General features: G+C 43.1%; 1 protein-coding gene and 2 pseudogenes across 4 annotated transcripts in view; 1 reads left to right on the forward strand and 2 right to left on the reverse strand.

Annotated features, from left to right (window-relative positions):
- SMOC1 (SPARC related modular calcium binding 1) overlaps window positions 1-27674 on the reverse strand; it is a 157295-nt gene that overhangs the window by 73673 nt on the left and 55948 nt on the right. For all 4 annotated transcript variants that reach the window (XM_059056768.2, XM_067028287.1, XM_067028286.1 and 1 more), the window contains exons 2-3: window positions 19115-19280; window positions 17852-17964 (exon numbers count right to left, since the gene is read on the reverse strand). In XM_059056768.2, coding sequence (XP_058912751.1) covers window positions 17852-17964; window positions 19115-19280 — 279 coding nt within the window. The remainder of the gene's footprint in view (window positions 1-17851; window positions 17965-19114; window positions 19281-27674) is intronic.
- Window positions 314-967, forward strand: LOC131752426 (coiled-coil domain-containing protein 115 pseudogene; annotated as a pseudogene).
- Window positions 15325-15424, reverse strand: LOC131753907 (U6 spliceosomal RNA; annotated as a pseudogene).

The raw sequence follows: 27674 nt of genomic DNA on the forward strand, positions 1-27674 counted from the left end.
AAACAAATGAAGAGGAAATAGGCAGTCTACCTGAAAAAGAATTCAGAGTATTGATAGTAAAGATGATCCAAAATCTTGGAAATAGAATGGAGAAAATACAAGAAACGTTTAATAAGGACCTAGAAGAACTAAAGAGGAAGCAAAAAAATGATGACAACACAATAAATGAAATTAAAAATTCTCTAGAAGGAATTAATAGCAGAATAACTGAGGCAGAAGAACAGATAAGTGACCTGGAAGATAAAATAGTGGAAATAACTACCACAGAGCAGAATAAAGATAAAAGAATGAAAGAGGAATGTGTGTGGAGCCCATGGTGGTGCAGGATCTGCGAGCCAAGTTGGACTCGCTTCTCCTGCAGCTGCTCAGGGACCTGGAGGAACTGGAGGCAAAGCGGGCGGCGCTGAACGCCCGGGTGGAGGGCTGGCTCTCACTCTCCAAAGCTTGCTACGCCATGGGTGCCAAGTCGGTAGGGCCTCTGCAGTATGCCTCCCACATGGAGCCCCAGGTCCGCGTCTGCACCAGCAAGTCCCAGGACGGACTCCAGAAGTTCTGGATGGTGAGAGCCGGCACCCAGACTTCAGAGTAGGCGGGGCCCCACAAGGCAGTTCTGCACAGGTGCAAGGGCCTGACGAGGACCCTGGAGCCAGACCCCTCCCCAGCTCCCCAGGACCCTCTGAACTGGTTTGCAATCCTGGCTCCTCACAGACTACGGCAAGCTCAAGCCAGCTTCTGGGAGGGTCTGCAGCTGGCTGCAGACATGGCCAGCCTCCAGATCCACATTGACTGGGGTTGAAGCCAGCTCCAGGGGCTGCAGGAGAAACTCAAGCAGTGGAGCCCAGGGCTCCCTGACCTGCCACCACAGAAGCACGGCAGTAAGCACAGCTGTTCTTTGATGTGGCTGCATTATCTCAGGCCTTCTTCCTTCACAGATTGCCCTGCACCCGAGCTGTTCCTCCCTCCTTAATAATTCTCTGGTCTGCATGTTTCCAACTTTGTTAGGTGGGTGGGGAAGTTTGAAGAGGCAAAGTGAGTAATGTTGAAAGTCACTACTGTGAAACCACTTCTAGACTTGTGTTGTCTCAGGACATATACATGTCAGGCAGGCACAAACCTGTTAGGTTAGTTAGTTATCATTGAACAAATGTAACAACCTGATGCATAAAAAACACAGCTGATGCATAAGTCAGATGTGGTTTTTCATTAAAGGATGAAATATTGCACAGCTAGTAGCACGGAAGGACAAGAGGTAGGTGCTTCAGTTTCACTATATCCTTAAAAGTGATTTTGATGGAGGAAAAAAACATACACAGCTAACAGATCAGGACAGAATGATTCCTCATCGATAAAACCACACACACCTGAGTAGATGGGCAGCACATGGCAGGTTTTAAGCCAGAAAGTTAAAAGGATCAGACCTAGATTTTCAAGGGAAATCTTTCAAGAGACCATTCAGGTTTATAAAACCTGCCATTATCTTTCCAAGAGTAAATCTTCCAAATTGTTGAAGGGCCAGGAACTCTGTGTCAATTAATTTTCCTACTGGCTTATTGATAATTTTAGCAGTTTCTAGGAGCTAATTGTTATGTTTGGTGGATTTTAGTTTACTGTTCATAATACGAGATGTAAATTGTTTTTCCCAGTTTGTCTTTTAACTTTGTTCATGGTGGTTTAAAAAAAAAAACACCAAACATTTATTATAAAATAAAACACATTATATTAAACAGCAAAAAAAAAAAAAAGAATGAGAAGAATTGAGGACAGTCTCAGAGACCTCTGGGACAACATTAAACACACCAATATTTGAATTGTAGGGGTACCAGAAGAAGAAGAGAAAGAGAAAGGGACTGAGAAAATATTTTAAGAGATTATAGTTGAAAACTTCCCTAATATAGGAAAGGAAATGGTCAATCAAGTCTAGGAAGCACAGAGAGTCCCATACAGGATAAATCAAAGGAGAAACACACCAAGACACATATTAATCAAACTATCAAAAACTAAATACAAAGAAAAAATGTTAAAAGCAGCAAGGGAAAAGCAACAAATGACATACAAGGGAATCCCCATAAGATTAACAACTGATCTTTCAGCAGAAACTCTACAAGCCAAAAGGCAGTGGCAGGACATACTTAAAGTGATGAAAGGGATAAACCTACAACCAAGATGACTCTACCCAGCAAGAATCTCATTCAGATTCGACAGAGAAATTAAAACCTTTACAGACAAGCGAAAGCTAAGAGAATTCAGCACCACCAAACCAGCTTTACAACAAATGCTAAAGGAACTTCTCTAGGCAGGAAACACAAGAGAAGGAAAAGACCTACAATAACAAACCCAAAACAATTAAGAAAATGGTAATAGGAACATATATATCGATAACTACCTTAAACATAAATGGATTAAATGCTCCAACCAAAAGACATAGACTGGCTGAATGGATACAAAAACAAGACCCTTGTATGTATGCTGTCTACAAGAGACCCACTTCACACCTCAGGACACATACAAACTGAAAGTGAGGGGATGGAAAAAGATATTCCATGCAAATGGAAATCAAAATAATGCTGGAGTAGCAATTCTCATATCAGACAAAATAGACGTTAAAATAAAGACTATTACAAGAGACAAAGAAGGACACTACATAATGATCAAGGGATCAATCCAAGAAGAAGATATAACAATTGTAAATATTAATGCACCCAACATAGGAGCACCTCAATACATAAGGCAAATATTAACGGCCACAAAAGGGGAAGTCGACAGTAACACAATCATAGTAGGGGACTGTAACACCTCACTTTCACCAATGGACAGATCATCCGAAATGAAAATAAATAAGGAAACACAAGCTTTAAATGATACATTAAATGAGATAGACTTAACTGATATTTATAGGACGTTCCATCCAAAAACAACAGAATACATTTTCTTCTCAAGTGCTCATGGAACATTCTCCAGGACAGATCATTTCCTGGGTCACAAATCAAGCCTTGGTAAATTTAAGAGAATTGAAATCGTATTAAGTATCTTTTCTGACCACAACGCTATGAGACTAGATATCAATTACAGGAAAAAATATGTAAAAAATACAAACACATGGAGGCTAAACAATACACTACTTAATAACCAAGAGATCACTGATGAAATAAAAAATTACCTAGAAACAAATGACAATGAAAATACGATGATCTAAAACGTATGGGATGCAAAAAAAAAAAAAAGCAGTTCTAAGAGGGAAGTTTATAGCAATACAATCCTACCTTAAGAAACAAGAAACATCTCAAATAAACAACCTAACCTTACACCTAAAGCAATTAGAGAAAGAAGAACAAAGAAACCCCAAAGTAGCAGAAGGAAAGAAATCATAAAGATCAGATCAGAAATAAATGAAAAACAAGTGAAGGAAACGATAGCAAAGGTCAATAAAACTAAAAGCTGGTTCTTTGAGAAGATACACAAAATTGATAAACCATTAGCCAGACTCATCAAGAAAAAAAGGGAGAAAACTCAAATCAATAGAATTAGAAATGAAAAAGAGGTAACAACTGACACTTCAGAAGTACAAAGGATCATGAGAGATTACTACAAGCAACTATATGCCAATAAAATGGACAACCTGGAAGAAACGGACAAATTCTAAGAAATGCACAACCTCCTGAGACTGAACCATGAAGAAATAGAAAATATGAACAGACCAATCACAAGCACTGAAATTGAAACTGTGATTAAAAATCCTACAACAAACAAAACCCTGGGACCAGATGGCTTCACAAGTGAATTCTATCAAACATTTAGAGAAGAGCTAACACCTATACTTCTCAAACTCTTCCAAAATATAGCAGAGGGAGGAACACTCCCAAACTCATTCTACGAGGCCACCATCACCCAGTTACCAAAACCAGAAAAAGATGTCACAAAGAAAGAAAACTACAGGCCAATATCACTGAGGAACATAGACGCAAAAATCCTCATAAACATACCAGCAAACAGAATCCAACAGCATAAAGTATCATACACCATGATCAAGTGGAGTTTATCCCAGGAATGCAAGGATTCATCAATATATGCAAATCAACCAACGTGATACCATATTAACAAACTGAAGGATAAAAACCATATGATCATCTCAATAGATGCAGAGAAAGCTTTTGACAAAATTCAACACCCAGTTATGATAGATAAAAACCCTCCAGAAAGTAGGCATAGAGGGAACTTACCTCACCATAATAAAGGCCATATATGACAAACCCACAGCCAATATCATACTCAATGGTGAAAAACTGAAACCATTTCCACTAAGATCAGGAACAAGACAAGGTTGCCCACTCTCACTACTATTACTCAACATAGTTTTGGAGGTTTTAGCCACAGCAATCAGAGAAGAAAAAGAAATAAATGGAATCCAAATCAGAAAAGAAGAAGTAAAGCTGTCACTGTTTGCAGATGACATGATACTATACATAGAGAATCCTAAAGATGCTACCAGAAAACTACTAGAGCTAATCAATGAATATGGTAAAGTAGCATGATAGAAAATTGATGCACAGAAATCTCTTGCATTCCTATACACTAATGATGAAAAATCTGAAAGAGAAATTAAGGAAACACTCCCATTTACCATTGCGACAAAAAGAATAAAATACCTAGGAATAAACCTACCTAAGGAGACAAAAGACCTGTATGCACAAAACTATAAGACACTGATGAAAGAAATTAAAGATGATACAAACAGATGGAGTGGTATACCATGTTCTTGGATTGGAAGAATGAACATTGTGAAAATGACTCTACTACCCAAAGCAATCTACAGATTCAATGCAATCCCTATCAAACTATCAATGGAATTTTTCACAGAACTAGAACAAAAAATTTCACAATTTATATGGAAACACAAAAGACCCTCAATAGCCAAGGCAATCTTGAGAAAGAAAAACGGAGCCGGAGGAATCATGCTCCCTGACTTCAGATTATACTACAAAGCTACAGTAATCAAGATAGTATGGTACTGGCACAAAAACAGAAATACAGATCACTGGAACAAGATAGAAAGCCCAGATATAAACCCACGCACATATGGTCACCTTATCTTTGATAAAGGATGCAAGAATATACAATGGAGAAAAGACAGCCACTTCAATAAGTGGTGCTGGGAAAGCTGAACAGCTACATGTAAAAGAATGAAATTAGAACACTCCCTAATACCATACACAAAAATAAACTCAAAATGGATGAAAGACCTAAATGTAAGGCCAGACACCATAAAACTCTTAGAGGAAAACATAGGCAGAACACTCTATGACATAAATCACAGCAAGATCCTTTTTGACCCACCTCCTAGAGAAATGGAAATAAAAACAAAAATAAACAAATGGGACCTAATGAAACTTAAAAGCTTTTGCACAGCAAAGGAAACCATACACAAGACCAAAAGACAACCCTCAGAATGGGAGAAAATATTAAAATGTTAAATATTAAATGAAGCAACTGACAAAGGATTAACCTCCAAAATTTACAAGCAGCTCATGCAACTCAATATCAAAAAAACAAACAACAGCCCAATCCAAAAATGGGCAGAAGACCTAAATAGACATTTCTCCAAAGAAGATATACAGATTGCCAACAAACACATGAAAGAATGCTCAACATCATTAATCATTAGAAAAATGCAGATCAAGGCTACAATGAGATATCATCTCACATCGGTCAGAACGGCCATCATCAAAAAATCTAGAAACAATAAATGCTGGAGAGGGTGCAGAGAAAAGGGAACACTCTTGCACTGCTGGTGGGAATGTAAATTGATACAGCCACTATGGAGAACAGTAAGAAGGTTCCTTAAAAAACTAAAAATAGAACTACCATACAACCCAGCAATCCCACTACTGGGCATGTACACTGAGAAAACCAGAATTCAAAAAGAGTCATGTACCAAAATGTTCATTGCAGCTCTATTTACAATAGCCAGGACATGGAAGCAACCTAAGTGTCCATCGACAGATGAATGGATAAAGAAGATGTGGCACATATATACAATGGAATATTACTCAGCCATAAAAAGAAACGAAATTAAGTTATTTGTAGTGAGGTGGATGGACATAGAGTCTGTCATACAGAGTGAAGTAAGTCAGAAAGAGAAAAAGAAATACTGTATGCTAACACATATATATGGAATCTTAAAAAAAAAAAAAGCAAAGAAAAATGTTGTCATGAACCTAGGAGCAGGAAAGGAATAAAGACGCAGATGTAGAGAATGGACAAGAGGACATGCGGAGGGGGAGGTGGAAGGGTAAGCTGGGACGAAGTGAGAGAGTGGCATGGACATATATACACTACCAAATGTAAAATAGATAGCTAGTGGGAAGCAGCCGCATAGCACAGGGAGATCAGCTCGGTGTTTTGTGACCACCTAGAGGGGTGGGATAGGGAGGGTGGGAGGGAGGGAGACACAAGAGGGAAGAGATATGGGAACATATGTATATGTATAACTGATTCACTTTGTTATAAAGCAGAAACTAACACACCATTGTAAAGCAATTATACTCCAGTAAAGATGTTTTAAAAAAACAAACAAATGGAACCTTATGAAACTTAAAAGCTTCTGCACAGCAAAGGAAACCATAAAAAAGACAACCCTCAGAATGGGAGAAAATATTTGCAAACGAAGCAACTGACAAAGGATTAATCTCCAGAATTTACAAGAGCTCATGCAGCTCAATATCAAAAAAACAAACAACCCAATCCAAAACTGGGCAGAAGACCTAAATAGACATTTCTCCAAAGAAGACATACAGATGGCCAACAAACACATGAAAAGACACTCAACATCATTAATCATTAGAGAAATGCAAATCAAAACTACAATGAGGTATCACCTCACACCGGTCAGGATGGCCAGCATCAAAAAATCTACAAACAGTATATGCTGGAGCGGGTGTGGAGAAAAGGGAACCCTCTTGCACTGTTGGTGGGAATGTAAACTGATACAGCCACTGTGGAGAGCAGTATGGAGGTTCCTTAAAAAAACTAAAAATAGAACTAGCATATTACCCAGCAATCCCACTACTGGGCATATACCCTGAGAAAACTGTAATTCAGAAAGAGACATGTACCACAATGTTCACTACAGCTCTATTTACAATAGCCAGGACATGGAATCAACCTAAATATCCATCAACAGATGAATGGATAAAGAAGATGTGTCACATATATACAATGGAATATTACTCAGCCATAAAAAGAAATGAAATTCAGTTATTTGTGGTGAGGTGGATGGACCTAGAGACTGTCATAGAAAGTGAAGTAAGTCAGAAAGAGAAAAACAAATACAATATGCTAACACATATATATGGAATCTAAAAAAAGTAAAAGGTTGTGATGAACCTAGGGGCAGGATGGGAATAAAGACACAGATGTAGAGAATGGGCATGAGGACACGGGGAGGGGGAAGGGTAAGCTGGGAAGAAGTGAGAGAGTGGCATGGACATATATACACTACCAAATGTAAAATAGATAGCTAGTGGGAAGCAGCCGCATAGCACAGGGAGATCAGCTTGGTGCTTTGTGACCACCTAGAGGGGCGGGATAGGGAGGGTGGGAGGGAGTCGCAAGAGGGAGGAGATATGGGGATGTATGTATATGTATAGCTGATTCACTTTGTTATACAGCAGAAACTAACACACCATGGTAAAGCAATTATACTCCAATAAAGATGTTTAAAAATATATATCCAATTAAAAAGTCCCTCTTATGTAGGAGCTTTGTTCACATCAGAACTGTGACAATCTGGTCAGTGGTGGGACAAAAGTGGCCTTCAGGAGTGGGGGCTCTTTCTTGTTTCCCATATCTGACTTCACTTTTAGTTAAAATTTTCTGCCTTCATACCTCCCTTCTGTGTTCCTTTTACTTTTCCCTACTTTGATAGGGAAAAAAAAAATTCTGATCCTGTTAAGTTTTGAGAAGAGTTTAGCTGACTGACCTGCATGGTCACGTCCTAGCGTGTCATATGCATCCATAGCGGAGTGGCAATAGCCTTGAATGTGTGTGTATTAATGGCTCTGCCTGGAAGGGTCCCGAATAAGTGTTTGCTGTGGGCCTACTATGTGCCTAACCACCAGATTGAACATTACTCGCATAAACTCTATAAAGTGTGGAGGTTACTCCCAGAGGTCATCAGTTTAACCCCCTTGCCCCACAGCAGCCCAACTGGATGCCCATTCAGTCCTGCCTGCCCTCTTCCTGGGACGGAAAGTTAAGTTCTCTTTGAGTAAAATAGTCCATCTATGGTTTCCTCCTCTTGAAAAAAGTTCTTCTGTAGTTTGAGTCAGAATCTGAGTCATTCACTATTTTACTCAGTGATCCTGGGTTGGCTCTGTGGGACTGTTCAAGAAAAAGCTATTGTCATCCACAGACAAAGTCTGAAAGAACTCTCATGCATCACTGTGGTCATCTCTTTTCCATTCACCCTTTGGTTCTTCTTATCTTGAAACCAACCTCTGGCTCCTTTGAATATTCCTCACGTGACATAATTTCCTAACTTTCTCACCTCAGTTATCCTCCTGGATATGCTCCAGTTTGGCAATATCATTCTAAAAGCTGGCAATCTCCTTTAAGAGGCAGTATAGAGTAGTGGTTAGGACCAAGAACCCTGGTACCAGGCTGCTTGGGTTTGAATCCTGACTCTGCCACTTGCAAGCTGCATGACCCCAAGCAAGCTGCTCAACTTCTCTGTGGCTCAGATTCCTTATCTATAAAATAAGAATATAATAGTGTCTACTCAGGTCATAGTGAGGATTGAATAAGTTAATGTGTGTCAGCCACTTATAAAACACCTTGGCACATAGTAAGTGCTACACAGGTGGTGTTGTTATTATCTGAAAAAGAAAAGAACAGCAGAGAGGGTGATTGAAACTTCCGTCACTGAGTCTCCCCTTTTCCATAAGCAGCAGGAAGGCCAGAGAAGCAGGCCTCCATCCTTCCCTCCCTCCCTCCCAAGTACACCCCTCTGCAGAAGAGCAGCTACGGATACTACCCAGAGCTTGCTCCTTTCATTTCCACAATAGACTGTACGGACAGACTCGCCAGAGGCTATGCGGAGGTCCGATGCTCATCTGGGAGCATCCAGACCCTGCAACTTGCTCCAAAGCAAATGATGCCGGCCGATCTGGGAGAGGATGCTCAGTGGCCATAGGCCATTGAAGAGGAGGATGGAGCAGTGGTTGGGGTAGGCAAGTCACCACAGAACACAATGGATACAGTGTTGGAGCTCCATCCACCCTCATCTTGCCCTCCTCTGCACCTGTGGGTGACCCAGGGGGTGCCAGTTCTCTCACTGAAAAGATGACAGAGGTGGCTCTCACCATGTGTGAGAGATTAGATGAGTCACTTACTAGACAAGTCCTTCCTGCACGTGGAGGCATCAGGCCCTGTCCCTGCCCTCATTTATAAAAGTAAACATTTACTTTCATATGACCCCCAGTGGGTACAAGGATTTGTTCTTGGGTGATGAAAATATTCTGTCATTAGACAGTGGTGATGGTTACACAACTCTGTAAATACACTAAAAAAACCACTGAATCATACATTTAAAGGGATAAATTTTATGGCACGTGAATTCTATCTTAATAGAGTTGCTATTTTAAATAACAAAGCCAGGTGGCCAGCCCACAGGCAACCGTTTGCCGACCTCTAGAAGAGCCCAACTAGCTCTCCCATTTTACGGTTGAGCAAAATGAGACCAAAGAGGAAGAAAACTAACATTTGCTGAACAGCAAGTATGTGCTGTGTTATGGGCATGTTCATGTAAATTATCAAACGCAACATCTGGTTGTTTGCAACAAAAGCAATTCAGTGAAAAACACACGTAAAACAAGTAGTAAGATGCCCTGGGCACAGTAGATGTTCAAATTGTCCTTTAACAGAAAAGGACAAAGAAAAGCAACAGCTGACCCAACAGTGGGTCTCTTGGCCATTGTGCCATCTGTACATAAAGGATGGACTTAAATATTTAACAGTATGACAGCTTTAAAAAAAAAAAAAAGAAAAAAAGTTGGCACAGTCCACTAAGACATACAGAACTGGCTGTGTTTGGAGACATCCAAAGGAACTGGTTATGGCTGGAGAAGCTCAGAAAATTCCAGCTACGGATGCAGCCAGGCTCTTAGTACTTTACCTAGAGAGCCCTCTGCACTGTCTGAACAGACATCCACACTATTGCTCTAGGTAAGATAGTTCCACATGACAAAAAGACGCAGCCCTTGGCCTCATCAAAGATGGGACAAATCCTTTCCCCTAAGACGAAGCTCAGCTCAACGTTTCATCAGCTGAGGTCAACAAAGGTTCCCTCTTGACGCAAAATATCCCTACCTTCAGTACCTGCTGAGAACCTGGAAGAGGGAGACCCAGATGATAAACCCTGGTGTTTCAAGGGCAAGCTAGTCACACAACTCAGCCCGCAGGGGTGATTTCAGGACGTGCAATTCTGTACTATGGGGGTGGGGAGAGGAGGTGCTGAAAAGGAACCTCAAGACCTGCTTCACAGCTCAGGCACCAGCACTTAGGAAACAAGCTGCAGTTCCCCGGGTTTTAGAAAATGCTACAGTAAGAGCTATAGAAATGCTGACGAGGGGGACCCACTGTCTTTGCCAAAAAGCCACATAACTTTCTCTTTGCACTTCCAACTTCTGAACAAAGCATCATCAAGAAGAAAATACGGCTCCCCAGATCTCTATGGCAAAAAAAAAAAAAAAAAAAGACCTCAGGAAATAAAAAATCATATATACGAGTGTGTTGCTGTGGGGAAGAGTGATTAGAATGAGGAAATATGGGGAAAGCGTGGGTGCCAGACAGAGCTATATCAAGAAAGACTGTTCCTGGAACATGGGGCTCAAAGTGGGAAACATAATACATTTTTTCATGTAGCCGTAACATTATGAATGGTGTTTTATATTCTACAGTATTATTAGAACTACAATCCATCTACACAAAAAAATTTAAATGGCTTGGGAATGTATTTGGTAACAACCGCTAATCAACCACATTATTGCTCAACACTAGAAGGCAATTTGGGAGTATGTATCAAATGCCTTAAAAAGTGCATGTCCTTTTGACCCCATATTCAACTTCCAGAAATTTAGTCCCCAAATTTCCAGAATTCATGGTACATTCATACAATGGAATATAATGCAGCCATTTTTAAAAAATGAGGTAGAGTTATGTGTAATTAACCTGGAAATAAGTCCACAATATAATCAGTATAAGAAAGCATTAGAAAATGATATATGACATTTTATCATTTTTGTCCTAAATAATGATAAGTACACAAAGAAAAAAAAACACTAGTGGGTTATAGACTTAACTGTTGCTACTTCAGACATGAAATCACTGACTTTACCTTTCTACCTATGTACTTCTGTATTGTCAGAATTTTTTTTACAAAGTGTATATATAGCTTTTCTATTTCAAAAAAAATGAAAATATTTCTCTTTTGATTATTTGATTAAGTCTCTAATATACATATATACACACACACTATGTAAAATAAGCATCTACAACACATCATTCTACTAGCTGCAAAGTATGGCTGTGCCATAATTTGTTTAAGCACTTCTCTATTGTGAATATTTAGATTGTTTCCAAATTTTTGCAACTATAAGCAGAACTTAGATGGAAATCTTTGTGGCTAAATATTTTCACATACCTTTAATTATTTCTTTAGAATATATTCATAGAAGTGAAATTTCAGGCTCAAGATGTGGGCACAATTAAGGACTTTTGACCCATAATGCAAAATTATCTCATAAAATGTCAGTGCCAATTTACCTTTTCAAGTACAGTGTGAAGGTAGCCTTTTCCCTTCACCCAGGCTTGAATATTACTATCTCTTTTCCAAGCTTGAACAATTTGGTAAGCAAAATGACACATCGTTATTTTTATTTGTATTTCTTTAATTACTAATGAAAATATCATTCATAGTCACTTATTGTCTATTTGTTATTATTGTGTGACCTGCTTATTGATATCTCTTGCCCACTTTTCTACTAGGATCTTTTTCTTCCTGGTTTGTAAGAGTTTTTTGTCTAATATTAGCCTTTTGTCATTAAGGCTAATATATGTCATTTGCCTTTTTGCTTTGATTAAGGCATTTTTTTGTGTTCAGAAATTTTTAATTTGTATATATTTCCTCAACAATAAAATCATTCAGAATTCCAAATTACTGACCTGTAAGTGGGCATTTGAAATACACCCCGTTGTACATATAGGGTCTCGTATACAACTAGCTACTTCATCGTATGTTCTCATATCTTTTCTGCATGTAAGCTCCTTGAAGGCACAGACCGTGACATTTCTTGACTCCACCATAGCCAACCAGCTCACAACCCAGAACATAGCAGAGCTCCAAAATGTCTGAGATGAAAAAATATTGTGTCTGGGACCTGTTGTGAAGCAATCCAGTTTGGGGTGGGAGATGAAAATAGGGTAAAGATGAAACAGAATCAGCCACATGTTAATCATTGTTGAATCTGAGTGACAGGTACATAGAGTTCATTATACTATTATTTCTACTTTTTTGTATGTTTGAAAATTTCCATAAGCAAAAGGATTTTTTTTTTAATGTTTGCTTGATTGATTGGTCAACAGCATCAGAGAGGGGACTTCTGGAATAACAATGGTAAGGAAAATGAATTACATATGCATCAAGGACACTTCTGTAGCATAAAAAAATCAAGAGCACAGGCCTTGAAATTAGGCAGTCCTGGGTACAAATCCTTAGTGACCTTGAACATGTTATTCAACCCCTCTGAAACTCAGTTTTCCAGTATAAATAAGGGTATTAATAACTACCTCAAAAGGTCCTAGTAAAGATTAATGGGTATAAAACTCAGTGCCTGGTACCAAATAGCACTCAATAAAGAGTTGCCTTTTTTTTTTTTTTTTTTTTTTTTGTGGTACGCGGGCCTCTCACTGTTGTGGCCTCTCCCGTTGCGGAGCACAGGCTCCGGACGCGCAGGCTCAGCGGCCATGGCTCACGGGCCCAGCCGCTCCGCGGCATGTGGGATCTTCCCGGACCGGGGCACGAACCCGTGTTCCCTGCATCGGCAGGCGGACTCTCAACCACTGCGCCACCCGGGAAGCCCTGCCATCATTATTATTCAGTGCTGCATAAGCTTGACAAGCTCTAGCCAACATCCTGGTGGTGGTGATCCCATACACTTCACTGCTGAAATCCCTACTACGGCTCTGACTTCAGTTCATCATATTGGGCAGCAGAAAACAGCTTGGCAGAGGACTCAGTAGACCAGATGTCAGGAGTTACATTCCTGATACCCAGAAGAGAAAATAGATAGGACCACACCAAAGGACAAAACCAGTAGCTCCCAACCTTACTCAACAAGTCAGCAAAAAGCCTTAACTCCACATTCCAGTGATGCAACCAAGAACAGGAGTGATGAAGCCCTTACAACAGCAGGTCATTCACAACTTGGACCGAACCCTGGCATCACCTGGGAGCTTGAAATAATAACAATGTCTGGGTGCCTTTCCCAGACTTTGATTTAATGGTCTGAGATGTGGACTAGATATCAAGGTTTTTAAAAACCTAATGTAATGTTTACCACTCTGCTGTGTGAGTTGGGTTGGGGAGTATCGAGAGAAGCGGTCAAGGGAAATCAAATTAGAGAACAGAGACCATTGCACCCCACATGAACCCCATTAAAGCCAACCCAGTCCTGTGGTCCCAAGCTGTGTCCCACGCCAGACAAACCGAGTCCCATTAGGGTCCTCTCACTCCCTCCATAAACTTCAAGAGCATGTTACTGAGTAATGATTCACAGGACTAAAATATGTCATTAACACCAGGATGCATGCATGTCAATATTCTAAACAATATTAAAACAATGTATCTGCTCTCTGGGTTTTAGTCTTTAAAAAGAAACAAAAACAAAGAAGTCCAGCTAAGAGACAGTGGAGGTGGGAGGAGGGAGAGAAGCATTTTTTCTCCTAGCCTTTTGGCAGCCTGTCAGTACAACTGAAGCATACTCAAAGAGACAGCCTCATTTTGTGAAGTTATTGCAGTGTCTTTGATCAAGGGAATAGGCACATCCATTTCAATCCCTGTAATGGGGACTGACCAGCTGTCTGGCTGCCTGGCTGCCCACTGGGGTGAGCCAGCCTCGAGCCTGCAGACACATGGCAGTGCTTAGTGTGTCAAACAAATGAGGGGGCTCTTGACTGTCTATCCACCCTTTGCTGCACTTCAGGGGCCCCCTCACTTAGCAATTCTGCCTGGACTAATGTGGAAGTTCCCCTCCCCGGCAAACACCACCTGGTCCAGCCTGGCCTCACCGAAACAAAAGCTGGCCAGCGGCCGCCCGTCACGAGGCAGCAAACGCTTCAGAACCAAGAGGGCAGGGGTCAACCGTTCTCATAAGTAACACACTCAGAATTACAGAGGTCTAGAGAAAGGGGGAAGAAAGGATTCCGCCGCCTCCTTATTACCCCTGTCTCAGCCCCAAACTCAGCTGTGAGGGGTTTGATTTTCTCCCGCATACATGAATTCTCAGCACAAAGATCACCTGCACTCTTTTCACTAGAAAAAATGATAAAGAACTGATGGGGGGGAAGGTTCAACAGAAGATTTTCTTTTCCTTAGGTGACATCATCTGTAACATCTTGGGAAGATTTGGGCAGTAGAACCAGAGTAGAGATGGGGATAATAATGACGATAATGACAGATATCCGTATAGCATTTATGTGTTCCAAAGATTTCACATGTTTTAACTCATTTAATCCTCATCACAACCCTATGAGGTAAGCTGCAGTAATACTCAATAATAGTCATAATAATAGTAACATGTAACATGTATAATATAATAATTATTATTACGACATAGAACGATAATGGAGATCACAGTCTCCATTTTTCACATAAGGATACTGTGACCCAGGGAAGTTCAGCAACGCGCCTGAGGTGGTGGGTGGATTCATGCCCAGGCCATCTAGCTCCAGGAGCAGTGTGCTAACTACTGCACCAGACTGCCTCCCTCCAGTCTCCACCTCAGAGCCTCCTTTATTTTTTTTTCAATAGGCATTTTTATTTCTATAGAAAAGAAACAAAACAGTATAATATTCAAGTTAAAGGAGAGAACTTGATTAAACCTCTCAGAATGGAATTTTAGTACATATTTGTTTTTTATATAGATATGAATTTTAATATTTTTATAAGTTTCATCTAAAATTTTGCACCATACGTTTATTTTATTTATTATGATAGCTACACATTAAAGGGTCACATTTCTGGGAGAATTTTGAGATGGGGTGAAGTCACGATAAAATATGGGATGCTTCACGAATTTGCATGTCACCCCTGGCCATTCTCATCTTCTCTGTATCCTTCCAATTTTAGTACACATGCTGCCGAAGCAAGCACTCAGAGCCTCCTTTAAGCTGCCAGTTCAGAGAACAGCAAGAGTATTGAGGGCTTTGGAGCTGGAGAGATCTGAGTTGGACTCCCAGCTCCCTGGCCACTCTGCGACCCGCTATGGTTGCATCTTCTGTAAATGAGGACAATAACACCTACCTGGCAGGCTTGTGGTGAGACTTAAGTGAGAAAATGAATAAAAGCACCTCTCACAGCGTGGGCAGCCAAGGTCAGCTTAGCCCGGTGGTTCTTGATCCTGGCTGAACACTTTTTTTTTTTTTTTTTTCTTTTTTAAAACTCTACTTTAGGGCTTCCCTGGTGGCGCAGTGGTTGAGAGTCCGCCTACCGATGCAGAGGACGCGGGTTCGTGACCTGGTCCGGAAAGATCCCACGTGCCGCGTAGCAGCTGGGCCCGTGAGCCATGGCTGCTGAGCCTGCGCGTTCGGAGCCTGTGCTCCGCAACGGGAGAAGCCACAGCAGTGAGAGGCCCACGTACCGCAAAAAACAAACCAACAAACAAAAAAACCCTCTACTTTATTGGTTGTCTTTTCATTTTATTTATGGATTATTATTATTTTTAACATCTTTATTGGAGCATAATTGCTTTACAATGGTGTGTTAGTTTCTGCTTTATAACAAAGTGAATCAGCTATACATATACATACATCCCCATATCCCCTCCCTCTTGCGTCTCCCTCCCACCCTCCCTATCCCACCACTCTAGGTGGTCACAAAGCACCAAGCTGATCTCCCTGTGCTATGCGGCTGCTTCCCACTAGCTATTTTGCATTTGGTGGTGTATATATGTCCATGCCACTCTCTCACTTTGTCCCAGCTTACCCTTCCCCCTCCCCGTGTCCTCAAGTACATTCCTCTAGTAGGTCTGCATCTTTATTCCTATCCTGCCCCTAGGTTCTTCATGACCTTTTATTTTTTTCAGATTCCATATATATGTTAGCATACAGTATCTGTTTTTCTCTTTCTGACTTACTTCACTCTGTATGACAGACTCCAGGTCCCTCCACCTCACTACAAATAACTCAATTTCGTTTCTTTTTATGGCTAACTGGCTGAACACTTGAATCAGCGGGGAAACTTTATAAAATAAGGAGTCCCAGTCCCGACCTCACCACCCCTCCCATTTCCACCTCCACCTGCCCTCGGTCTGAAATCAGCAATCCCCTGGGCCCAGCCCCGAAATGAAACCTGAAACCCAGCGGACCAGAGGCCAGCCTACAGCCTTTGCACCAAGACTCGGGATTACTGGGAAGCTGTGAAAGTCCTGAGGCCTCTGCTTCCAGCCCTCAGGTAGTAGCCCCCGGATGCTACTCCACTCCACAGAGGGCGCCTGGCCACCAGGCCCATCCCAAGCAAGAGCTGACCCACCCTTGTCCAGTGGTCCTCCCAACTTTCTTAGAGCCACCTCCGCCCCTAGACTGTGTCCCCACCTGCAGCCTGAAAGCTTTACCACCCCGTTGTCCCATGCTGCCCGTGTTTCAGTCTGTGCCAACTTCAACATAGCCAGCATTACTTTTACACAAGCTTTAGCCAGCAGATCATACAGGATCAGAGGTAGGACTGCCTAAAAGGAAATTTTAGAATCTGAGTGCATGCACACACGAGTGCACGTGCACACACATGCAGACACCACACATGCACACAGATACCACATACCACATACCACACATCACACGCATATACCACACACACATACACAGGCACCCACATACACAGACAACCCCGCCCACACACGGAAACCACACACACAGACACACATGCACGGATACCACACACATACACCACACACAGAAACCCCCCACACACACACACAAACCACACAACATCACACACCACACAACACACACATACACCATACGCATGAACAGATACACACACACACACAGACAACCCCCTACAGACACACACACAGAAACCACACAACACACACACAGACACACAGATACCACACACCCACACATGCACTCACACTCCACAAACCCCAGACACTTTACACTCAAAGGGAGCAGAGCTTTGTTAGAGGTTTGGGGGCGGGAAGGGGGGGCATATAGAAGGGGTAGCAATAAACAGTGAAGGGAATACAGGGGTTGCCCATGGAAACTGGCGAGAATAAGAAAAAATAATCAGCCTACATTTGACAGAAGAGAAAAATGAAGACAGCCAGCAGGGAGGATGGGGACCAAGCAATGCCAGTTTCCTGGCTCGTACCTGCATGAGCCTTTCAGGACCCACTGCCAGCTGGCAAGGGGTGGTATGGGGCCCAGGAGGGGGACGCCAGCCCCAGAAAGCAACATGGAGGGTGTCAGAGAGTCCTCAGCTGTTTCCAGAAAGCGAGGCTCTCAGGGCCCTCCTGCTCCCAGGCCCTTCCCCCCAGACTCAGTCCAGGACCCAGGCCTGAGAGACGTGGCGAAGGCCTACCTGGGTAAAGGAGCCATCCTCGCTGCACTCCGGGACAAACACCGCCTCCTGGGGCTTCTTGGCTTGCTCGAGGGCCTGAGCCCGCTCCAGGCGACACTTGCTCTGGCCAGCGTCTAAGGGAGGAGTGCATTTGAGATTCACTTGGATCCCACACAGGAGTCATGGACAAAGCAGCTGCCGGTTCTAGAAATGCTGGGGAAAAAGCACTCTGCCGTGCAGGGGGCCCACACACACAGCCAGCTGGCTGTTCCAAGGGCACAAGGGCAGGGGCTGGTGAGTGCCACGTGGCCTCACCTTCCTCTTAGTGGTACTCTTAGAAAAGTTGGGTTGGGGTGGGGGGTCATATTTATACCAAGGTCTGTTTATTCTTTTTCTCCCAAGTATCCCCAGGCCCTCCTAGGGAAAAAAATGTTCTACTTTTATTATTTTTCACTGGGTTTATTCAAAAACACGCAAGCCCGAGGAGTCTCAAAGATGTTTTGTAGTTCAAGAACTGCAAGCACTTTCTTTGGGAAATCAGAATTCTAGGGCAGCTGGCTTAGCCTCTCACAATTCCTATAATAGCTCTGATCAGTCCAGGGGTCACAAACTCAAATACCTACAGAGTGTAGGAAAGTGATATAAATTAGAGAAGGGGCTGGGAGTGTGAAGAACGGCATTCAGCTTGGCAACACCATAGGGAGTGCTGAGGACTGTGGCAAACTGGAAAACGGGCTCCCCTTTAAAGGAGGCAGCTACTACTCAGCTCCAGCCACATGTTTGCCTTGAAGCAGAGAACTCAAACGTAACATCACCAGAGCTTCCAAATTTGGGGGGGAAGTACAAAAACCCAGACTTTTAGGTTGACTTTTCCAATTTTTAAATGCTGTCTCAAATGTTTTAAATATTTTTAAACATGCGAGCAGACCAAACAAAATACATCTGTTGGCCAACAATGTGGAATCCCTATTTAGGAGCCAGCCATAATGTCTTGCCATTTTAAGTACCTCTACAAAAAATAATAATAATAATAATAAAAATTAAAAGCACTAGCCAAATAGCAGCACATCTCTCTAAGCCCTGGTGGCGGTGTTTAAAAGCCAGAAAAGTACTCATCCTTCACTGGGCCAGTCCTCCTTCCCACATTGCCCGGTGGAAAGGACATGGGGAGAGGCTGGCAAGTGAAATGAACAGACTCATTCTGAGCTCTCCCTATGGGGAGTGCCCCATGCAGGGAGCGTGGTGCTCGGGTATCTCTCCTCTGCTGGGCATGTGCACACTCACCTTTGCATCTACCTCGATGTACCACACCCAGGGTTGGGTCTCGGCACTTGGCTCGCTGGTACTCACACATGGACTCGTAGGACCTGCCGTCAGAGGCACAGATAGGTTTGGGTTGAGTCCTGGAGCAGTGGAGGTTGCACTGAGGGTCACGGTCACTTATGAGAAACTAGGTTGGAAAAAAAGTGAAAGGGTACAGAGGTTACTTTTGCAAGAAAAGTAAGGATGAGTCCATGACTTACAATACTAGTTTGGCCTTGGGAAGCAAGTCCAGAATAAACCCAAAGTTGTAGAACCCTAGAAGTTGTAGGAAACTAAGCAGCCACAAACTCTAACCAAGGAAGGCATCCTGTGCTCAGTAATTCAAATACAGGATCTCATTAATCCTCACAACCCTATGAAATAGGAACTACCTATTTTGTAGATAAGGAAACTGAAGGCTAGAGAGAGGTAACTTGCCCGGTTTTATACAGCTCTAAGTGGTGAATTTGAACCTAGATTGGTCAGAGGTCAAATCCAAGCTTTCACCATTGGGACAGTTGGTCTCCTGGTCCATGCTGATGGCCTCTGCACTTGGCTCTATTTGGGTACCTCCCCAAACCAGGAACTCACTAGCAATCTCTACTTTCCATCTTTGGAAAGTTTTATTGATTAGAAAGTAGTACTGAGCCCCCTAATCTATCACCTTTCCATTCTGCCCACTGTTCTCTGGCAGAATACAAGTTAAGCAATTTTCTATGAGAAAAGAATTTCCTGATTTAATATATCATCATCATCAGATTGTGAAATGCTGAGTTAAACAGTTTTCTTTACTGCAGGACTTCCCAGACACTTTTGGTACATTCTTGTGCATTATGAATCTCCAAGAGGTATAGCAAGCAGATTAAAGATAGATAGCTGCAAAGTATTTGCTACTCTTCCTGTTGAGCTGTGGAGTCTAATTCCCCTCCTTTGAATCTGGGCCAGCCTCAGTAATTTGCTTGACCAATAAAACGCTGTGGCAGTGATGTTCTGGGACTTTTGAGCAAGGTTACATGAAGCCTTGCAGTTTATTCCTGGGCCTCTTGCAACTCTCACTCTGGGGTTAACCAGCCACCATGTAAGAAGCCCAACAACACTGAGACTGCCATACTAGGAGGAAGCCCAAGCTAACATGAGGTGAAACCAAGTGGAGAGAGAAATGCCCAACCAACACGGGCACAGAGACATGTGAGTGAGAAAGCCTTCAGATGAGTCTAACCTCAGCAATCATCTGATTGCAACTAACAGAGACGAAAAGGAGTAACTGCTTGAGAGACCCGGAGCAAGATCCACGCAGCTGAGTCCAGTCAACTCCCCAGAACTGTGAGAGTTAATAAGTTGTTGTTTTAAGCCATTAAGTTAAAAAAAAATTTTCTATTGAAGTACAGTTGATTTACAATGTTTCAGGTGTACAGCAAGCCATTAAGTTTGAGTGGTTTGTTACACAGCAATAGATAACCAAATCAAGAGCATATATGATTATGTATCTCCCAAACTTATTTGACCATGAACCCCTTTCCCAGTGAACCCCTGTTAACAACTGCAGAATACAGCTGGAAAACAATAACCGGACAATACAATCCACACCTCACCCCTGCACAGGATCAACTTCCCTCAGGCTGCCCCTGCTTAAAACCCTTGAGTGGTGCCCCTCTGTTTCTGGGGACATTCACATGGTCTCCCGGCCTGGCAGATCTGACGCTGGGGCCCCTTCTCTGGCCTCAGCTCTTCCTGCCCTGTCTCCACCTTGCTCGCTGCTGTTTGGGCACACTGGCCTACTTTCCAGTTCCCAAATGGGCTACATTTGTTCTTACCCTTGAGCCTTTAGACACACTGTTCCTTCTCCCTTTCCTCCCACCCTTACTCAGATTTGGGTTCATCTGGGAGGTTCTCCCTGACTCTCACAGGTGAGGGCAGGTCCCCCTCTAATAACTTCTCACCCCACACTTTTCCTTCAGGGCTCTTAACACAGTTTGATGATGAATTGATTTGTGTGATTTGATTAGCAATGGAATCCCCCACTCTGAGCTCCACGAAGACAAGGCTTCTGTCTCTTCTGTCTGTGAATACATCTCCAGCATCCAGCACAATGCTGGGGCACTTGATTATTGGTGGGATGAACGCATCCCTGCAGCAGTCTTTCCCACACAGCATTACCTCCAAACCAGCTGGTGTGATGTGACAGGCCTGGTCTCCCAGGCTCCTGCCACCCCTGGGGATCGCTGGGCCACTCCCCTACCCCACCCCCATCCCCCTTTCTAAGCTTTCCCCCTCCCTCCCACATTACATGGTGGGCAGCGGTGGGCCACGGCTTCTTGCCCTAGCTCCACTTCAGAACATAAGTTATCTCTGAGGCTGAGAGGTGGGTCTCTTCTCTCTCCATCCCCATCCCAGGCCCCTCTGCCACTACAGCCCTCCAAGCCTCTGACCCACTGGGCACCAGGGAAAACTTGGGACCCAAAGGTCCAGCTGAATGACACAGGCTTGGAAGGCCTGGCTGTGGGCACCTGAATGGGCACGGGACCCAGGTGGCTGCAACCAGCAAAGCTAGACTAGAAGTCTCTCTTCTTCCCTCAGACTCATTCCTAATCTGTCTGCAGCCTAGAAATGCAGCCAGACCTGGCTCTGTAATTCTGCCTGGTGAGCAGCCGGTGCCGGCCAGAGCGTGGGATCAGTGTTCTCATACCCTGGCTTGCAGGTCAACCAGTAGCCTCAAAGCTGTTCAAGAGCAGATCAAGACACTGCTGTCACGCTACTCTCTCCTGGTCCTTGGAAGTCAGGGCTACTTACATGAAGTAAGACCCTGCTTCTAAGACCTATTTGTTAGTTATTTTGCCACGTCAGTCCCCAGGAGCCAGGGAACAGCATGCCCTTGGTTCTCACGAATCACACAAGGAGAGAAATATCCATATCTTCTAACACCTGGGAAAATCAAGGAGCTCATCCTTGGTCACAGAGGGATCTGGTTGCCAGACCTTAAGTCTGAAGAGTGATAATAATAAGTGCTGATAATTATACATCACTTACGATACGTTAACTAATTTGACCTTCACAATAGCCCCATGAGGCAGGGTACGCTAAGTGTGCGTCAATGCTGAACTTGACACCCAGGGCCTGGCTCCAGAGTCACGCTTCTAACCACTACACCAAACTGCCTTGAATTATTACAGAGTAACACTGCAAACAGAAACTCTAACCCAACTGCAAAATTGGATTCAGTTTGGGATTAGCAGATAAGAACTACTATATAAAAAGTAAAAAAAAAAACAAGGTCCTACTGTATAGCACAGGGAACCATATTCAATATCTTGTAATAAACTATAATGGAAAAACAAACAAACAACTGGATTCCCAAGTCAAAAATTGTTTACCAAGAGCCTACTCCATGTGAGACACCAACTGCTGAAGATGCAGATAAGACAGTCCTGCCCTCCAGGCACTTTAAACTTACTGTGAGAAGCTCCTCATACAGCTTTGTTCACCTTCAAAAAAGAGGAATTGAGGAAGACACAGTTTCTTTTCAAACTCAAAGAGGTTGTCCTGTTGTCTCTTCACAGCTCATGGGAGAGGGGAGCTGCTGGCATCCCCGTGGTGTTGAAGAACAGGCCATAAATTTGGTTTGGAAATGGTTTGCCCTGGGCCAACAGAGATGCCATGGCAGCTCTGCCAGAGACCAGCTTCATAACTAGGGGAACACTGCCTGGAGACAGACAAGTTAAAGGCAGCTTCAGAAGAAGCCCCACCTGTCTCCACACTCGGAGATCTTCCGGGCTTCAGAAGAGCTCCCCAAAGGGTCCATCTAGAAATGACTGGCCCCCAAGACCAAGGGAAAAAGTTCTGAAACAGTCCAGGACCATTGCTAAAGACCATCTCCAATCATCTGTGGTGACTCATTTTTATCTATTTTAGGAAACAAAAAAGACAATGAATTCTATAAAATGGAGTTGTTGGGTTTTTTTTTAATTGAGGTATAGTTGATTTACCATTTTGAATAAGCTTCTGGTGTACAATCAGTGATACACAATTTTTAAAGATTATACTCCATTTATAGTTATTATAAAGTATTGTCTATATTCCCTGGGCTGTATAATATAGCCTTATTTATAAGGCTATATTGTACAGCTTATTTATTTTATACATAGCTGTTTTTACCTCTTAAGCCTTTACCCCTATCTTACCCCTCTCCCCTTCCCTCTCCCCACTGGTAACCACTAGTTTGTCCTCTATATCTGTGAGTCTGTTTCTTTTTTGTTATATTCACTAGTCTGTTGTATTTTTTAGATTCCACATATAAGTGATGTCATACAGTATTTGTCTTTCTCTACCTGACTTATTTCACTAAGTGTAATACCCTCCAAGTCCATCCATGCTGTTGCAAGTGGCAACATTTCATTCTTTTTTATGGCTGAGTAGTATTCCATTATATTTATTTATATATATATATATACATACATACACACACACACACCACATCTTCTTTGTCCATTAATCCATTGATGGACACTTAGGTTGCTTCCATATCTTGGAATAACAGAATGACTATGCCCTAATAGGTTCACCCAAACCTCCAGGGACCCTAGGGCATTACTGGGGTCCACAAATACTGCTTGTTCAGCCATCCACTGATCCACTTTTATACTTAACAAGCAAGCACTATGATGCCCCCTGCACTTCAAGGCATGGGAAGCAGAACACAACCAGCATAGTCCTGCCCTCAATGAGCTTGCACTCTAGGGTGGAGAAAACAAGCAACCTGACACTGATCATGCAGCAAGGGAACAGGATACCACAGGACCAAAAGAAGATTTCATTCTTGGGACTTGGCCATGCTACAAAGCCACAGAGTCCAAAAGAAATTTCTGCAATGATGGACATGTTCTATATCTGTGCCATCCAATGTGGAAGCCACAAGCCACATGTGGCTATGAAGCACTAAATCGTAGCTAATGCAACTGAAGAACTAAATCTTTAGTTGCACTTAATTTTAGTTAACTTAACGTTGCATAACCATATGGGGCTAGTGGCTGCCAGATTCAAGAGCACAGCTATTGTGGGGAGGGGCGGAGGGGTGGGGAGAGAATGGCGCACCCTCACTGGAGTTTCTCCTAGTTGAGCCAAGCTACGACGGACTGGACCAAGAAGCAGATCCTGAGATAATATCTGCATTTGGAAACTGGACATGAAATCATGAATTCATTATTATGGGTTTCAACAGCAGAACATCCCAGGAGTTCAACACAGTCCACCTGAAGTCACAAAGGCAGATTTTTCTTCTCTTCTGAAGGAGACAAGAGAGACAGGCTGCAAGTCCCCAGGAGCTCCCATGGCTGGGTCATTTCTCTCAGCCCACAGACAAAGCTTGAAGAGTCTGAGTCACCCTGCTGGAACTGAACCTCCGGGCCACAGAAGTCTGTTGTGGGCTCAAGAGCAATCAGAGTTGGTGGAAATTTTTGGTGTTGGGTAGAGGCAAGCTGTCTCCCCGACGAGGCAAATTTGCTAAACCATTTCCCTCTGGGGAGGAAATAGTATTTTCATAAAAATGCTTACATCCATTCCCTTCCTTCTTCCTCACCAAAAGGCAACAAAAACAAAATAATTATGTTAAGTATGATTGTGTAATACAGAAACCAAACAAAAGGGGCCGGGACAATTGTGCGTTTGCAAACGGCTCCTACTCCCTCCCTCTCTCCTTGGGGAGTGAGCGATTCCAAAGCAAACACACAGCATTTTGTGTTCTGCTCACATTTGTAAAGTAGGACAAGCACTTGAAATACATAAAAACAATCCATCCTTCCTATTGGAAAAATTAAGCTGCCAACGGGGGCTGTGTTCACCAGAGAAGAGATGGGGGTAAATGAAATCAATGTTAGACCAACAGTCCCTTCTGTGTGAAATGCACACACGCTGACCCTTGCCCTCAGTTTCCAGAAGAGTAGAATGTAAACCCCGCCGCAGCTTTTGCTCAGGGAGACCACTCCAGTACCACAAGCTGTGTTCGGTTTGACAGACTGCCCAGTTTCCATGACAATAGATGGAACAACAGAAGCAGTCTAAGGTTCCATCTGGGAGGAGATGTTCAATTCTTTATAATAGGGAGTTGGTTTCACAGCCTTAACTTCCACCTGTACTATGCTGATTTCACCAGCATCTAAAATTCTAAAAAGGCATCTTGCTGGAAACATGCCTATATCTATATTTTTCCCAGGTATAGAAGAGGGGGCAGGAACTGTACTCTACAACCAGGGCAATGGTTTGGAAGTGTGCGGTCCACAAGTTGGAGGAGCAAGTGGCATTCCCTTTATGATGTCAGACTCAAAATCACAGGCCAAACTCAAATAATTTGAGTTTTTTTAAAATAAATTCATTTGTAACACAGCTTCGGCTACTCACTTTTAACTTTTTTGTTTCACTCATCAATTGCTAGAAAACAAACCACCCCCAGACTTAGTGGCTTCAAACTATTCACCTTTTCTCTCAATTCTGTGGGTTGGCTGGGCTCAGCTGGGAGGTTCTTCTGCTCCACATGGTTTCAGCTGAGATAACAACCAGGCTGCTTTCAGCTGGGAGCATGGCTGGGGCCTGGATCCAGCATACACTGTGACTTCACACACTGGTGCCTAGTTGGAGTGCCTGAAGTGGCAGGGAGCCTGGCTGGGCCTCTCTCTCCAGCAGGTTTTCTTCTTTAATCCACGATGACTTCTTTCAATCCTAAATCTCTTGTATAGATGTTTGACTTTTTGCCACCAAACTTTCTCCCAAGTTCCAATTCCACACCGCCACTGAAGTCATCATCCTAAGAAGCAAATGCTTTCATGTTTGAAACACTACTGTTGACTTCCTTGGAGCTCCTGCTGCCTTGTGTTTATACGTCTATCAAAACCCTTGATATACTTCATTATCATTTATGTATGTACATGTCTAGAAAAGACTGTGTCTTATTCTTCTTTATATACACAGGGCCTAACCCAGTGCCTGATCCAATGCAGCTGTTCAATAAATGTTTGAAGAATGAACGGATGAATATCAAACCTTACCTAAAAGATATCCTTTTTCTATCACTTACTATAAAAAGAGATATTCTTTGTCCAACTACCACCAAAAGCTTAACGCTCTCAAATGCATAGAATAAGGGAAGCTGTTGGTTCCTTTTTTTTTTCTTTTAAGAAAAATCTATCAGATAAAGAAAGCCATACATTAACCATTGGATTTTCCCCTTGAATTTAAGGAAAGCAAAAAAACATCCCTGAGTCACTGAAGAGAACGTAGCTTAGCGGCTGAGACAGTAGCCGTATACCCACAGTATCATCATAAGATATCATCAGTAATTGTCCCTAGAATTCATTCCCAGTGAAACTGGCCTTAGCCTGAGAATTTTCCTCACAAAGCCTTGGAAGGCTTTCCACTACCCTGCAGATAAGTCATGTCACCCATAAGTCTGGCAGTCATCTGAGATGCCCAAGGTTGCTAAGCCTGAAATGAGTTATGTTAAGGCAGGAAACTCTGACAATTTAACAGCCAATGTGATTAGCACTCTGGTTTTTCTGAGCTACCATATGCATGTACTTGAGTAAGAACAACAGCCAGATTCATTTATAAATCATACTTTTGACACCCTGAATTTATTTTTTCCACGGAATCAACGTTACAAATAATGGTGAGTGTCCCAACCCAATCTGCTAATGTCTACTTGGAAGGAAGAGAAGGAGCCCTTCCCGTGTGCCTGCTGAGCAGGTAACAGGCACGGTCAAGGCCCCCAGTGTCAGCCCCCCGAACTGGGTAGAAGTCCTTGGCCCCCTCGTGCTGTTCCTTCCTGCCTCGGGACTTAGCATGTGTGGGCCCTTTTCCCTGGACTGTGCTTCCACCTCATAAACTCCTATTCATCCTTCCAATCTCAGTGCAGATGCTGCTTCCTCAGGGCATTTGACTTCTCTGGTAAGTCAGGACCCTGTGATAAGCCTCCACACACCCTGCACTTTCCACTGTGGCCTGGGTCACGATTGTAATTAAATAACCAACTATTTAATTATATGTTTCTTGCCCCTCCTCCCCACTAAGCTGAAAGCTCCCTGCAGGCAGGAACCACAATCTGCTGGGTGTCACCCTGCTGGATCCCCAGTGCACAGCAGGGGTCTCGCCCAGTAGATGCAATAAATATCTACCGAGTGAATGAATGAAGAGTAAACTGAGGCTCGGCCAGGTTGAGCTAGTAAGTGGTAGACCACGCCTCTAAGTCTGACTCAGGGGCCCAGATTCTTTCTGCTACACCTCACTGCCTCCTTCAAGGCATGTTGGCGAGCGCTGAGCCCCGGAGGGTGGAGCTGGGGGCGGTCTGTTGTTAGCTCTGGCATCAGCGGCTGGGGTCTCGGCGGCGGCCCCTCCAGTGGACAGGAGAGGAGGAGGACTCAGCGAGCAAAGGGAGCTTTCCTCAAGGAGGGATTATTTTTTCCCCGTTATGTTTGTAAGTCCAAGTCCAGCTCAAGTTTTTAGACCTCAGGCACTAAATAGCATGTCTGGGAGGTACATCTGCTCTTGAAAGGGGGAA

This window comes from Kogia breviceps, chromosome 3, assembly GCF_026419965.1.
Source record: "Kogia breviceps isolate mKogBre1 chromosome 3, mKogBre1 haplotype 1, whole genome shotgun sequence".
Classification (NCBI taxonomy): domain Eukaryota; kingdom Metazoa; phylum Chordata; class Mammalia; order Artiodactyla; family Physeteridae; genus Kogia; species Kogia breviceps.